The sequence below is a fragment of the Leptinotarsa decemlineata genome, unplaced genomic scaffold, assembly GCF_025532065.1.
Source record: "Leptinotarsa decemlineata unplaced genomic scaffold, Ldec_3_MD MMD2_tig00000035_RagTag_RagTag, whole genome shotgun sequence".
In the NCBI taxonomy this organism is placed as follows: domain Eukaryota; kingdom Metazoa; phylum Arthropoda; class Insecta; order Coleoptera; family Chrysomelidae; genus Leptinotarsa; species Leptinotarsa decemlineata.
In genome coordinates this window covers 1,498,313-1,513,834 of record NW_027412540.1, presented here as the reverse complement: position 1 = coordinate 1,513,834, position 15,522 = coordinate 1,498,313, and the positions used below count along the sequence as shown (strand labels likewise).

Genomic DNA, 15,522 nt, shown 5'->3' with positions numbered 1-15,522 from the left:
TCAATGTAAATTGATTACACAAAGTGAAAAAAACAAATCCACAATATTTTTCCGCCTACCAGAATTCTCTCAGTTGAATCCGATATGCTCCTGTTCAATTTGGAACTTCTTGGAGTCACTGTCTGACCTAAAAGACAATTGCTCTGCTCTTCACCACCACTGCTGTCGTCCAACTAAAAAAATAAAAATTCAATGAAAAACTATTTGATCATTACAAAAAAATGAAAATTCCATAAACTTGGTCCCATTTTTAAAAAACAGTATGTCTAACAGTTGTTATTTATTATAGTAATGTATATGTAGCTGACAGTATTGTACTGATAGTCATAAAAGTATATGTTTCCTCAGCTCTTCTGTACAGTAGTTTAGCAAAAAAAGGAAAATGTCTTCAGAAAGTGATGGTAGTTACTAGTAAATGGAAGTGGATGACAATGGTACATGGAAAAAAGTAAGGCACAAAAGAAAATCCAAATCAAAGGCTGAAAATGAACAAAAGAGAAAGAAAATACTAACTTTAGCTGAGATCAACTATATTATTTTGGGCAATAACACCAGTACTACAAGTCAAACTCTTACAAAAACCACAGAGATAAAAACCAAACAAAAACAACCTACTAATAAAAACCAACAAACAAGAAAACTGGTTATCTTTCGCAGCCGAGATTTTCAGTGTTATTATCTTCATTTGGATTTGAAGGCATTCGTAGTTTGGAACTGCATTCTTATGTTTCGCCAGCACTAGAGACTGGCTTCTTCAAGAGGTTTATTCATCTTGATAGGTGTTTGTAGAAACAAAAACCAAAACTAACAAAACACTTTGTACTGAAATTGGGAGATCATACTGAAGAATGTTCACCGAATACTAAACAAACCTACAGGTGGGTCACTCCAACAATGTAAACCAGATATTAACATTGGCAAAGTAAATGCTCTGCAATTAATCATCAACTCAATGAACGTATCCATTTCACAATTCCGTTTAGAAAGAAAACTACACATATTTTTGGTTTACTTTCATCCCAACTTTAGGGTGGAAAAAAAGGTGACTTTAATGCAAATAATAGGTTCAAACGAAGGCTCCCACCTTCCTAATGTCAAACTACTTGGACTCAACTTCTGATATAATTTTCTACTCTCAAAACCTTGCGAACTTTATTCAAATAAAGGAAATCTTAGACCTGGGTTCAGACCACCTGGGACTAGAACTCACACTAAACCTGAATAGTCAACCACAAAATGATACAATTGTGGAATTTAACTTCCACAAAACCAATATCTACAAAATTAATGAAAAAATGGTGAGTTCCTGGAAATTATAAATGAACAAAATATAACCAAATAACATAACCAATTTCAACGAGAAAGTAACTGAACTCTTTCTAGAAAATATATCAAATATTAAACGCTTCCATCCATCATCAGCCTGATAAAAAAAGAAAGATATAACATGACTAGAAAATCAATTGTGAACCCCAGCCACAACTCGGAAATAAAAAACTCAAGACATACACAAGTTAATAAAAGCAAACTTATTGAGCTTAATGGATAAGAGTTTGAAAGGTTTATACGAATAGGAATAAGAGGAATATTTCCAAATAACGTCAAAAATGCCTATTATTTTTATAAACAAATGCAAATAACTGATCAAAGATAGTTTCAAATTTGTTGAAAGGCTCATTTGAAAGATCTATCAATTCTCTATAATAATGTATTCAATGTTTATTTTCATATCTTCAATAGTTTCAAAGTTATAAATTTTTTTAGTTTACAAATTGAGTGCTTCAGACAACTTTTGTAGTACATACAATAAAAAAATTTTAAAAAATTTCAGAAGTTTGAAATGTATGATCAGTTCAAGATAACGGGTTGGAATCGTTTCCAACAAATTGTTTAGTTAATAAACAATAACATTATCAATATATTTTTTGTTAATTTGTAGAGGAATGTCAGTTATGATTTTTAAATTAGAAAACATTTCTTAACTAATCATTTGAATAAAAATTACTGGAGTTCTATCCCAACAGCAAACTGTTATTCTTAACACCTTGACACGTGTTTCAATCACCAAGTGATCATCTTCAAGAGGAGTCTTATTTATACCATAGATAACTCTGTTAGGTACTTGATTCTTAATTGCCTTGAAATTAATTTTACAATTTTGCCTCATCTACTAGTCAGGTAAATTTGATAACCAAAAATATTATTTCAACAAGCTATACAGTAAACTATTAGGTATTGGTCCACCATGGTTATTCATAATATTATTATGTTGACTTATTTCTGAGCTAGGCATCTAGTTTGAATTAAGAATGAAGGAAATCTTGACTTATTGAACACGAAGAAGATTTTCAAGAAACTAAGTATTTAAAACAAGTCATACACTACAGAGCATTTTAAAAAAATCCAAAGGACAAAGTCAAAAGTTTGGACTGCGATGTGAGTCCTTAGATCGCAGGACTTGCACCTAGTGTTCGATGGCAAATGATGAACAAATCTGTCTTGAAGATATTAGATCTGTTTTGTTTTCGGTTGAGTTTACTCATGCATTGGTCACTCGCCTAGGAGTATCTCAATAGAGGCACTCATATGGGCATGTGTAAGAACACACCTAAAGAAGCCATTATATTGCGAAACACGTGATCCGTTTTTATGAAACTGTTTAGTGAAAATCTTAGAATAAAGTGTTTTTTGAATAAGTTACTTACGGATTTTCATCAAGTATCGGCCAATTCCATTATACAGCAACTCGTGTTTCGCTATACAATAGTTTCTTCAAGTGTTTTCATACATTTTTTTGAAAATTGATACAGTAAGCATTGCCATGTGGCAATGCTATCCACTGGCTGGGAACTAATGTCACCGGGATATTTAAAAAAAAATCTTCAATAAGGGTTTTTCATTAGATGTACCTGGTACAAAAAACATGATTTGAAAAAAAATTCGGCCCCTAATCGGTTAACTACATCTAGAATGTCGCGACTAAACGATGAGAGGGTTTTTCAGTCATAAGATTTTTCAAAAATCATTGTTTGAAAGAATGTTGAATATGAAAAATTACATGTTTTCTTCAAAATATCCGACAATACAATTCTTCAATGTCGATAGTAGGTTACATATTTTACACTAAAATTGAGACTATCAAGAAGCTCTTAAATTTAAAAGTTACACAGAAATCCTTTTCAACTTACATTTTCAACTGACTCTTCAGAAAAATTTTGATCTACACAGTCTTCCCAGGAATCCTCTTTGTGATCATCATCATCATCATGTTCATGTTTATTCTGGTAATCCTCACAATCTTGAATCAAGCCAAGCTCATTCAGAAAATTATTTTTCTCTAGTATCTCTACTTCTTCAATATTGTAGTTATCTTCGTTCACTGTTATACCTTTCGGGTCTATATTCCTTTGCGAAGTACCTAGAAAGTGGTTTATTAGAACTAACATATAATAAGTAACGATCATAATTCAGTTCTAGAAAAAAAATGTCTGAATGGTTTAGCATTCTTCTGCATATGAGAAAAAGCCATATTATTTCGGTAATCTGAAAACTAATTTACCCATTCAACCAGAATAGGAAAATTATATAACACACAAAGATAGATAGATTTATTGAAGCTTCCAATTACAATTGATAAAACTCATGTCAGAAAAATGATTACAATAATAACACAAATGTCTCTTAATATTAGAATAATTAAAATCACGTGATATAGGTAAATACAATGAGTATATAAAAAAGAGAAAGGAAAATAAGTAATCACAGATATAGATTATTGAGTATAACGTAGCATTGAAGTTTTTAGGAAGCTTACATTTAATACAAACTGAAAAAGGTCATTTGTCCATGTAGTATCACGGTTGTTATCAGTATCCATTAAGGTTGTTATTCATTTGAACTGCCTATTTCAAGCGAAATGTCTTTTTTGAACTATGAAGAATTCATTTTCGACTTTAAAAAAGCAGATATCAGGGTTATCAATAATTACTTTGCTAGTGTTGACTGGGATAACTATTTGTGTAAAACAGATACCAACTTAGCTTTGGAACAATTTTACGATATCATTTATTCAGCTATGACTCTATTTATACCTATTAAACTTAGAAAACATTCTATTTACCCTTCTTGGTATACTTTTGAACTGAAACACTGTATATTTAAAAAAAAGAAAGCTCATAAGTTGTTCAAAATAACTAATGATGACAGAAATTACATGCAATTTTCTGAATTGAGATCCAAGTGTAAAATTTTAACGAAACAATGCTATACAGAATATTTATCGAAAATCGAAAACAATATCATTAATGATTCACGTACCTTCTGGAAATATGCCAGTTTAAAAAATAATGCCAACTCTTATCCATCTTCAGCATCTTATAATGATGAAGTGAGCAATAATGATATCGATATTGTGAATCTTTTTGCTAAATTTTTTGCATCTGTGTATATTGAGTTCGACCACCAAACAATAACTATGCCAATTTTGAATGCACCCAATCTCAACAAATGTCATGTTAGTTTAGTTGAAGTTTTTAATGAAATGAGTAAGCTCAAAAATAGTTTCAGTTCTGGACCAGATGGTGTTCCATCATTTTTACTCAAGAAATGTGTTTGTACCTTGAGTACTCCAATATACTTTTTATTTAACTTATCTTTGGATTCTGGCGAGTTTCCTGTGTTCTGGAAAAACAGTTTCATCAAACCCATTCACAAATCAGGGGATAGATGTAATGTAAAAATTATAGAAGTATAAGTATTCCATCAGTCATCTCCAAAATATTTGATTGTCTTGTAACAAAACAACTTTCTTGGCATTGCTCCAGCAGTCTAACTAATCAACAACATAGCTTTTCAAAAGGTTAGTCCACAGCGACGAATTTATTATATCAATCAATCAATCAATCAATCAATCAAACTGTACTTTATTGTCCAAGAATAATTATTCTTATTGACAAAGTGAGTAGATAACAATGAGAGACAAAAAATATGAAAATATAAAATGTAAAGATGAATAATTATATATATATATATATATATATATATATATATATATATATATATATATATATATATATATACAGTGTGACCCATTTAAAATGGAACCACCCCTGTAGAATGTGCATTTTTCAATCAATCTCAATTTTTTTTTATTGAAATATTAAGCATGAAAAACTGTATCTTGACACTAACTTTCACAATTTTAGTTTCATTTCCAAGGCACTCTATGGTTTTTTTTGTTTGTCAAAAACGGCAAAAGTTTATTAGGCAATTTTTGTTTTCAAATTTGACTACACCACTGGATTCGTAGTCGTTATAAATCAAAACTGTCAAATTTTCATTAAAAAATATTTGTTAACAACGAAGTTACAACAACTTCAATTTTGGAAACAAAGTATTTGTTTGTAATTTTTATTCAGATTATAGACATATTTGAGATCTGACAACACTGTCATCACCAAGTAGAACACCAGTGAATTTGTACAGTGAAAATCCGAAGTCAACAGCTCAATGCGTTCTACAGTTATAACTCCTGAAAATATGGTAATGTGAGAGATTTGTGGTGCAAGCGTTTTGTAATAAAAATCTGACTACGCCACTGGATTTGTGGATAATATTCCCTTAAAATCATTCATTTGAGTGTAGGTTACGAGAAGTGTATTCTAGAATAACAGAAAATTAAAAATTCATTTTCAAGTTATGCAGTACTTAGTACATTCTTCCGCATAGCCGCTAAAATCAAATTGATTTAAAGCATGGAAATCATTTATTCAATAATAAAACAGAGAGCAGGACAAAAATTGTTCCCTGTAAATTCTTCATAACTCAGCTAAAACAATCTTTTAGAGGAGATATCAATAATTTGAGGAAGCTGAACTCATTATGCAAAGGTTTTATAATAAATCAACAGTAGGCTGTGATTTTGACAGTTAATCATAAATAAAATAATAGTTGTTAGTTACGTGCATTTAATAATGGCTTTGCAATTATCATTAGAAGAAAGAATTGAAATTGTGAGAATTTCTGGGGACAATTATCATAGTGAAAGAGAAGCAGCTAGGATATTTAATCACAGACATCCAAATCGACTTCCCATTGACAGAAGCACCGTCAGTAAAATTAACAAAACATTTAAAGAAACCGGTGCAGTCAGCAAACATATTTTAAAAAATAATCACCGAAGCAGAAATTTAAACGAAGGTGCTGTTTTAGATTATTTTAGATACCACCCAAACAGAAGTTTACGAGTCGCCAGTTTGGATTTAAACTTACCGAGAGAGACTATTCGACGATGTCTTAAACAAAACAAAATGAGAGCATTTAAACCTAAATTTCTTCACTCTTTAAAGGCAGGTGATGAAGTGAAACGTATGGAATTTTGTTTGTGGGCACAAGGCGAGTACCTGAATACAAGAAATTTTTTAAACTGCATAATGTTTAGTGATGAAGCTTCTTTCAGCACCAATGGGGTAGTTTCATCGCAAAATGCTCGGTATTGGGCTACGGAAAATCCGCACTGGATCATAAATTGTAAAAGTCAATATTCCGAAAAAGTTAACGTTTGGTGTGGTATAGTACAAAATAGAATAATAGGTCCATATTTTCTTGATGGAAACATAAACGGGCAAAATTTTTTGGAATTTCTAAATAACCAATTATCGGACGAAATAGATGAAATGCCTCTTGCGGAACAAGTAAATTTATATTTTCAGCTCGACGGCTGTTCCGTGCACAATTCGAGGATTGTTAAAGAGTGGCTAAATAACCAGTTTCCAAATCATTGGATAGGACGAGGTAGTGACTTAATTGAATGGCCACCTAGATCGCCTGATCTAACAATATTAGACTTTTTTCTGTGGGGTATTCTGACACAAAAAGTATACAGAACGGGTTTGATGTCGTCTAGTGAAACTACATTTTTATCAAGACTCGTTGCTCCGATCTACTTTCCACACGAGTACTTTTATTCATAAAATTGTCCAAGTAACCTTAATTTGTTGAAAAATATTGAGGTGTGGACCATCGGGGGTAGTCCGTTCCTGACTTTGTAGCAAAACAACTGACTCCTGCATGAAAGCTCATCGACGGAATTCATTTGTTTAGTCAATTACCAAAATTTGGATGATTTTGAATATTCACTTGAAAAGTTATCAAAGAAAAACATTTTTCATTTTGTAACTTCGAGGGCCCTTAACTTGGTTACGAAGACTTTTAGGAAAAAAAGTTATATGAAGTACTGGTGATATTTTGACCCCATCTATACATTCCCGAGAGGAAAAGAGGAAGTCCAGGGACACCCTGTATATATATAATTATTCATCTTTACATTTTATATATATATATACAGTGTGACCCATTTAAAATGGAAGCACCCCTGTAGAATGTGCATTTTTCAATCAATCTCAATTTTTTTTTAATGAAATATTAAGCATGAAAAACTGTATCTTGACACTAACTTTCACAATTTTAGTTTTATTTCCAAGGCACTCTATGGTTTTTTTTGTTTGTCAAAAACGGCAAAAGTTTATTAGGCAATTTTTGTTTTCAAATTTGACTACACCACTGGATTCGTAGTCGTTATGAATCAAAACTGTCAAATTTTCATTAAAAAATATTTGTTAACAACGAAGTTACAACAACTTCAATTTTGGAAACAAAGTATTTGTTTGTAATTTTTATTCAGATTACAGACATATTTGAGATCTGACAACACTGTCATCACCAAGTAGAACACCAGTGAATTTGTACAGTGAAAATCCGAAGTCAACAGCTCAATGCGTTCTACAGTTATAACTCCTGAAAATATGGTAATGTGAGAGATTTGTGGTGCAAGCGTTTTGTAATAAAAATCTGACTACGCTACTGGATTTGTGGATAATATTCCCTTAAAATCATTCATTTGAGTGTAGGTTACGAGAAGTGAAAATTAAAATAAAAATTGAATAATTGAATAACAGAAAATTAAAATTTCATTTTCAAGTTACGCAGTAGTAGACCAAGTTCAGAATCTCATGTCATGGGATCTCCCAATTGCGCTTTTACCAAATCTTGATAGAATCTTGAAGTATTAATGGTCATACTTGTAAGCATTTTGGAAGTTTCCCAATAATAAATAATAGTACTTTTGTAACAGCGCACCTGGAAAATCACATTTTATGAGATTCTGAACTTACTCTACTTTCTTCTATAGCTGATGAAAACAAAATGTATACAAACAAGTTTCAAAGTATTTATTCAACAATTAATTGCCATTGAGAAAAAACTGATACTAAAATAAACATTGATTTAAAACTAAACATTCAAATTTTTGTGGCTTCTACCAAACCTCCATTAAGTTCAATACATTTATCGTATCTCTTCCGAATATTGTTTACACTATTTCTTATTTGTTGAACTGTAATTTCGGCACAAGCTTGTCGTATTCTTTGCATGAGTTCAGCTCGATTCGTTGATCTTGTTCTGTATACTTTTTGTGTCAGAATACCCCACAGAAAAAAGTCTAATATTGTTAGATCAGGCGATCTAGGTGGCCATTCAATTAAGTCACTACCTCGTCCTCGTCGTTATTTAGCCACTCTTTAACAATCCTCGAATTGTGCACGGAACAGCCGTCGAGCTGAAAATATAAATTTACTTGTTCCGCAAGAGGCATTTCATCTATTTTGTCCGATAATTGGTTATTTAGAAATTCCAAAAAATTTTGCCCGTTTATGTTTCCATCAAAAAAATATGGACCTATTATTCTATTTTGTACTATACCACACCAAACGTTAATTTTTTCGGAATATTGACTTTTACAATTTATGATCCAGTGCGGATTTTCCGTAGCCCAATACCGAGCATTTTGCGATGAAACTACCCCATTGGTGCTGAAAGAAGCTTCATCACTAAACATTATGCAGTTTAAAAAATTTCTTGTATTCAGGTACTCGCCTTGTGCCCACAAACAAAATTCCATACGTTTCACTTCATTACCTGCCTTTAAAGAGTGAAGAAATTTAGGTTTAAATGCTCTCATTTTGTTTTGTTTAAGACATCGTCGAATAGTCTCTCTCGGTAAGTTTAAATCCAAACTGGCGACTCGTAAACTTCTGTTTGGGTGGTTTCTAAAATAATCTAAAACAGCACCTTCGTTTAAATTTCTTCTTCGGTGATTATTTTTTAAAATATGTTTGCTGACTGCACCGGTTTCTTTAAATGTTTTGTTAATTTTACTGACGGTGCTTCTGTCAATGGGAAGTCGATTTGGATGTCTGTGATTAAATATCCTAGCTGCTTCTCTTTCACTATGATAATTGTCCCCAGAAATTCTCACAATTTCAATTCTTTCTTCTAATGATAATTGCAAAGCCATTATTAAATGCACGTAACTAACAACTATTATTTTATTTATGATTAACTGTCAAAATCACAGCCTACTGTTGATTTATTATAAAATCTTTGCATAATGAGTTCAGCTTCCTCAAATTATTGATATCTCCTCTAAAATATTGTTTTAGCTGAGTTATGAAGAATTTACAAGGAACAATTTTTGTCCTGCTCTCTGTTTTATTATTGAATAAATGATTTCCATGCTTTAAATCAATTTGATTTTAGCGGCTATGCGGAAGAATGTACTAAGTACTGCATAACTTGAAAATGAATTTTTAATTTTCTGTTATTCTAGAATACACTTCTCGTAACCTACACTCAAATGGATGATTTTAAAGGAATATTATCCACAAATCCAGTGGCGTAGTCAGATTTTTATTACAAAACGCTTGCACCACAAATCTCTCACATTACCATATTTTCAGGAGTTATAACTGTAGAACGCATTGAGCTGTTGACTTCGGATTTTCACTGTACAAATTCACTGGTGTTCTACTTGGTGATGACAGTGTTGTCAGATCTCAAATATGTCTATAATCTGAATAAAAATTACAAACAAATACTTTGTTTCCAAAATTGAAGTTGTTGTAACTTCGTTGTTAACAAATATTTTTTAATGAAAATTTGACAGTTTTGATTTATAACGACTACGAATCCAGTGGTGTAGTCAAATTTGAAAACAAAAATTGCCTAATAAACTTTTGCCGTTTTTGACAAACAAAAAAAACCATAGAGTGCCTTGGAAATGAAACTAAAATTGTGAAAGTTAGTGTCAAGATACAGTTTTTCATGCTTAATATTTCAATAAAAAAAAATTGAGATTGATTGAAAAATGCACATTCTACAGGGGTGGTTCCATTTTAAATGGGTCACACTGTATATATATATATATATATATATATATATATATATATATATATATATATATATATATATATATATATAAAATGTCCATATAAATAAACACAACCATGACAAATAGAATGATGACATTCACTCACATATATTCGAAACTAATTACAAAACAATATCTAGACATGAAGTTGATACCTATATCTTTATGCAAATATAAATTATTAAAAATGGTCATTGTAATATTCTTGCAGGTCATAATACGCTTTTGAAATGAGAAATACTTTTATCTCCTTCCTGTATTTTTTTTATTTCCGGTTGCTTTAAAATGTTCAGGCAAATGATTGTACATTTTTTTGCTTTCGTATATTATTGAATTTTTAATTTGAGTCGACCTAGGTATTGGCAGGGTGATATGGCAGTTATTTCTGGTGTACCTGGGATTTAATGGGTTATCATTCGATAAATGTCGGTTGTGAATCAAGCATACAGTCTCCATAATGAAAAGGCATGTAAGCGTAAGAATTTGATGCTTGATGAATAGTGGTCTACAGTGATCCCTTGCTTTGGCCTTGTACAAATAACGGATTGCTCTCTTCTGTAGAATGAACACAGAATTCTATAAGGTTTTCCTACAAAAACCCCAAAAGGGTAGTTCGTATCTAATATGGGATTCTATGAGTGAAAAATATGTGTTTCTGCCAATAGCTGTACCAAGCTCGTTTGTCACTATCAGAAGGATATATTGGCTGCATTTGAGAAGCGGGGTCAGGTCCATTCAATATATACAGATTTTTCAAAGGCCTTTGATAGGGTCAACAATAATATATTGCTAAATAAACTTGAATCTTTTGGATTAAACGGTACTATACTATAGTGGGTTGAAAGCTTTTTGAAAGAGAGAATTCAGTGGGTAAAAATCAACAATTATATTTCTCATACAATTATTGTTTCGTCTGGGGTTCCTCAAGGCAGTCATTGTGAACCAATGTTGTTTAATATTTTTGTCAATGATCTTATTGATGAAATAACTGATTCTAAAGGATTACTTTTTGCTGATGACTTTAAGTTATATCGCTCACTCCAATCTGTAGATGATTGTCTGTTACCTTGTGGCCCGCGGAGCCTAGCAAATTTTTTTAAAGTAAAAAAAAATTAATACTAAAATTACCCTATCATACCTACTATAAAAAGCAAACAAACACTTCTTCTCTTTTACGTTTAAAATCAAAACATGCTTTATCTACATAAAGTGGGGCTGACTTTAACGTCACTACGACACTAAACATGCAAATAAGTTTGATAAGTACAAAGGTCAATCAAGCCATTTTCAGACGGTGAAATTGTTAAAGAGTGCTTGGAAAGTGTCGCGGAAATTGTGTGTCCAGAAAAGAAGAAGGATTTCTCAAAAATAAGCCTATCTCGTCAAACTATTACAAGACGTGTGGATGATATTTGCCTGCACATTGAACATAATTTTAAAAAACGTGCATCTGAGTTTATATATTATTCTCTGGCATTGGACGAAAGTATGGATATGACAGATACTGTACAAGTGGCGATCTTTATCAGAGGTACTTGTGATATACTGTTTGGAACCTTTGGTGTAGTAATGAATATTACTGGAGTTTTTTCCCAACACCAAATCGTTATTTTTACACCTCGACACGTGTTTCGATCACCAAGTGATCATCTTCAAGAGGAAGATAAAAATAATAACTACTCAAAACTAAAGCTACTTATACAAATCAGGTACATCATACAGGTAGGTAATCAGTAATACCACCCATACAAGTGTACCACCCTAAATTAATTTTACAATTGGCCTTTCTATTATTTACAATATGTCCTTATGTATGTTTAAATGTTACAGCTACATATAGAACAATTTTCAGCTATATAAAATTAGTTTCACAATACTGCCTATCTAAATATACACACATCGGAAAAGTCTAGGGATATTTTTATAACATACTAAATATCATAAAAATAAATGCATGAGGTCGTTTAATTTCGATCAAATTGGTACACTCGACCACCCTGTAGATTTCTATGGGTTGAACAAAGCTTGCAAAAACGGTAACTAATTTTTTATCAAGTTTTTTACAAACTGTAGGTTTTCGGCTAAAATGAATAATCTGAAATTGTCGAGTTTGTACATTCTATGCAGTTCTTGCTCAGCAATTAAACTGAAAATATTGTGCTTTAACATGGAACGCCATCACTTACCATTGGCTGAGATGAATAGAGCTGTAGGGCTTCTTCAAGGTGGCATGCGACAAAATGATGTAGCTCTTCGTTTGGGGGTCTCCCAAAGTGTTTATCAGTCGATTGTGGCGGCGTTTCCGTGAAACTGGCAGTCCAGCCGAACAACATCCAGGGCGAGGACGTGCTACAACTGCAGTTCAAGACCGATTTTTGGTCTTAACCGCAAGAAGACAACCGACAATCACAGCACCTGAGTTGGTTAACGTGTTGTAACAGACGCACCAGGTAACCATTGGTCGTGATACTGTCAGAAATCGACTACATGAAGCAGATCTCCACAACAGAAGGCCACTTAGATGTCCACCTTTGTCGAGAGGCAATCGCGGTAGAAGATTAGAGTGGTGTCAAGAACATCAAAACTGGGATGCAAATGATTGGGCCACAGTTTTGTTTACAGACGAATCCAGATTCTTGTCGAGTAAGACTGTGGAGACGACCTGGAAATAATGAACGTTTGAGACACGTCCAGGAAGTCCACACTTACAGAGGTGGTACAGTAATGCTATGGGGCGGAATCGTGATCGGCAGCAGAACCGATCTCGTTTTTCCAAATCGCTCCCTCACAGCTCGACAGTACCTCGACACCATTCTTCTACCTATCGTCCGTCCGTTTGCTGGTGCTGTTGGTGAAAACTTCCACCTAATGCACGATAATGCTCGTCCACATGTCGCGCGTCTAGTGACTGACTGGCTCATCAACAAAGGAGTTGATGTATTGCCATGGCCAGCACAATCACCGGACCTGAATCCCATCGAGCATGTGTGGGGCATGCTTCAACGAAGAATTACTCCGCATATGGGGAACATTCACACAACGTTTCAATTGAGAGAGCTTTTAATCGCTGAATGGGCAAATGTACCTCAACAAGACATTGACAATCTCATTTTGTCGATGCACGATAGACGTAGGGCCGTAATAAACCAGCGTGGAGGTCATACTTTGTACTGATTCCAATTTTTTTTGTATTATGATTTTTTTTGGGGGTGCCAAAGAAGAGCCATATTTTTTTTTAGTTTTGCTTATTTGCGCACTCAGTATTTTTGACCATTTAATAAATTTTGTTGTAAGTTACATTCGTTTAATAATCACCCGTCAACTTTTTTTTCCTATAGTAATATAAAAAAAAAATATTGCCATTTTTAAAAATATCCCTAAACTTTTCCGATGTGTGTATTTACAATGTGTCTTTTTGTAGTAATCAGTAAACCCAACAATATTATTTCAACACGCTATATAGTATGCTATTTGGTATTGGTCCGTCGTCGTTATTCATAATATTATTATGTTTACTTATTTCCACACTCTCATAGGCATCTAGTTGCCTGTTGTTATTAACTTGTCTAACTAATCTTAAAGAACTGAAGTCTATGGAATGGTTTTGTTGCAAAATATGATGGGCGACTGCTGATTTTTCAAATCTTCCACACTTAAAATATGGAAGATTTGAAAAATCAGCATACATAAGGACATATTGTAAATAATAGAAAGGCCAATTGTAAAATTAATTTAGGGTGGTACACTTGTATGGGTGGTATTACTGATTACCTACCTGTATTATGTACCTGATTAGTATAAGTAGCTTTAGTTTTGAGTAGTTATTAGTTTTATCTTCCTCTTGAAGATGATCACTTGGTGATCGAAACACGTGTCGAGGTGTAAAAATAACGATTTGGTGTTGGGAAAAAACTCCAGTAATATTTATCAGAGGTGTTGATGCCCACTTTAATAAAACGGAAGAACTAACAGCAATGTATCCACTCAAGGATACCACTAAATCACGAGATTTATTAGAGGCTGTTTAATTAACCATAGACCGCTTTTCATTACAATTAAACAACTTGTCGGGTGTAACAACTGAGGGTGCTCCAGCAATGGTTGGGAAACATGAAGGTTTGGTAAAACTGATTGAAAATGAGGCCTGTAAAGTTGGCAATACGTCGATGCTAAATTTTCATTGTATTATTCATCAAGAGAATTTGTGTGCTAAATCTCTCAAACTAGATCATGTTATGAAGGTAGTTGTCAAAATAGTGAACTTTATTAAGTCGAAAGGTTTGAACCACCGTCAGTTTCAAGAATTTCTTAAATCCTTGGACTCAGAATATGGTGATGTTTTGTTTTATGCAGAAGTAGGATGGCTGACCCATGCCTAAATGTTGAAAAGAGTTTTTGATTTGAGGCAAGAAATACAATAATTTTTTGAAAGCAAATCCAGGAGTATTTCCGAGTTTCAAAAGTGGGTATCCGACTTTGCATTTCTGGTAGATGTAACTAGCCACTTTAATGAACTCAATATTCGTTTACAAGGCAAATGTCAATTGATTAATGACATGTATGATCTTTTTTCTGCGTTTCAAATGAAACTTGTGCTTTGGGAACAGCAGCTACGTACTAAAAACTTCACTCATTTTTCTACACTTTCAGATCGACCAGATATCACATCAGAGATAGCGGCTAAATACGCATCTCTAACATCTGATTTAAAAACTGAATTCGAAAGCCGATTCCTAGATTTTGATAAGCATCGACTGCTTTTTTCTGCATTTGTAACACCATTTTCTACAGATGTAAGTTTCTTGCCGGGTCATTTACAAATGGAATGTTGCGAAATGCAATGTTATGTACAGCTTAAAGAGAAATTCAATCAGGTTGGCTTGGAAGAATTCTGTAAAAATTATTTTGATAAAGAGAAATATCCTGCGTTTTACAAACATTATCTGTTCATGATTTCATTATTTGGTAACACTTACATGTGTGAACAACTTTTAAGTAGAATGAAGCATATTATATCTCAAATGAGAACACGGATTACTGACGCTCATCTTGAAAATTGTTTGCGGGTAGCAACGACATCAGTCGAAGTTGACATTGATCAGCTTAGCTCCGATAAACAAAGTCAGATATCGCATTAATTTACTATTTAGTTACCTAACAGAATTATGGAGAATTAAAATGTGTAACTTAAAGTTCGAGAATTATGCAGAAATAAAAACTGCCACTTTTAAATTAGGAATGCAAGTAGGTCTTTACCA

General features: G+C 32.8%; 1 protein-coding gene across 6 annotated transcripts in view; it reads right to left on the bottom strand.

Annotated features, from left to right (window-relative positions):
* The window catches only part of ago (F-box and WD-40 domain protein 7), a 115,130-nt gene that overhangs the window by 70,598 nt on the left and 29,010 nt on the right, over positions 1-15,522 (bottom strand). For 5 of the 6 annotated variants that reach the window (XM_074171698.1, XM_074171702.1, XM_074171699.1 and 2 more), the window contains 2 exons: positions 3,189-3,418; positions 60-173 (listed from right to left, as the gene is read on the bottom strand). In XM_074171698.1, the coding sequence (XP_074027799.1) occupies positions 60-173; positions 3,189-3,418 (344 nt within the window). The remainder of the gene's footprint in view (positions 1-59; positions 174-3,188; positions 3,419-15,522) is intronic. The other variant, XM_074171703.1, reaches the window with a different exon arrangement.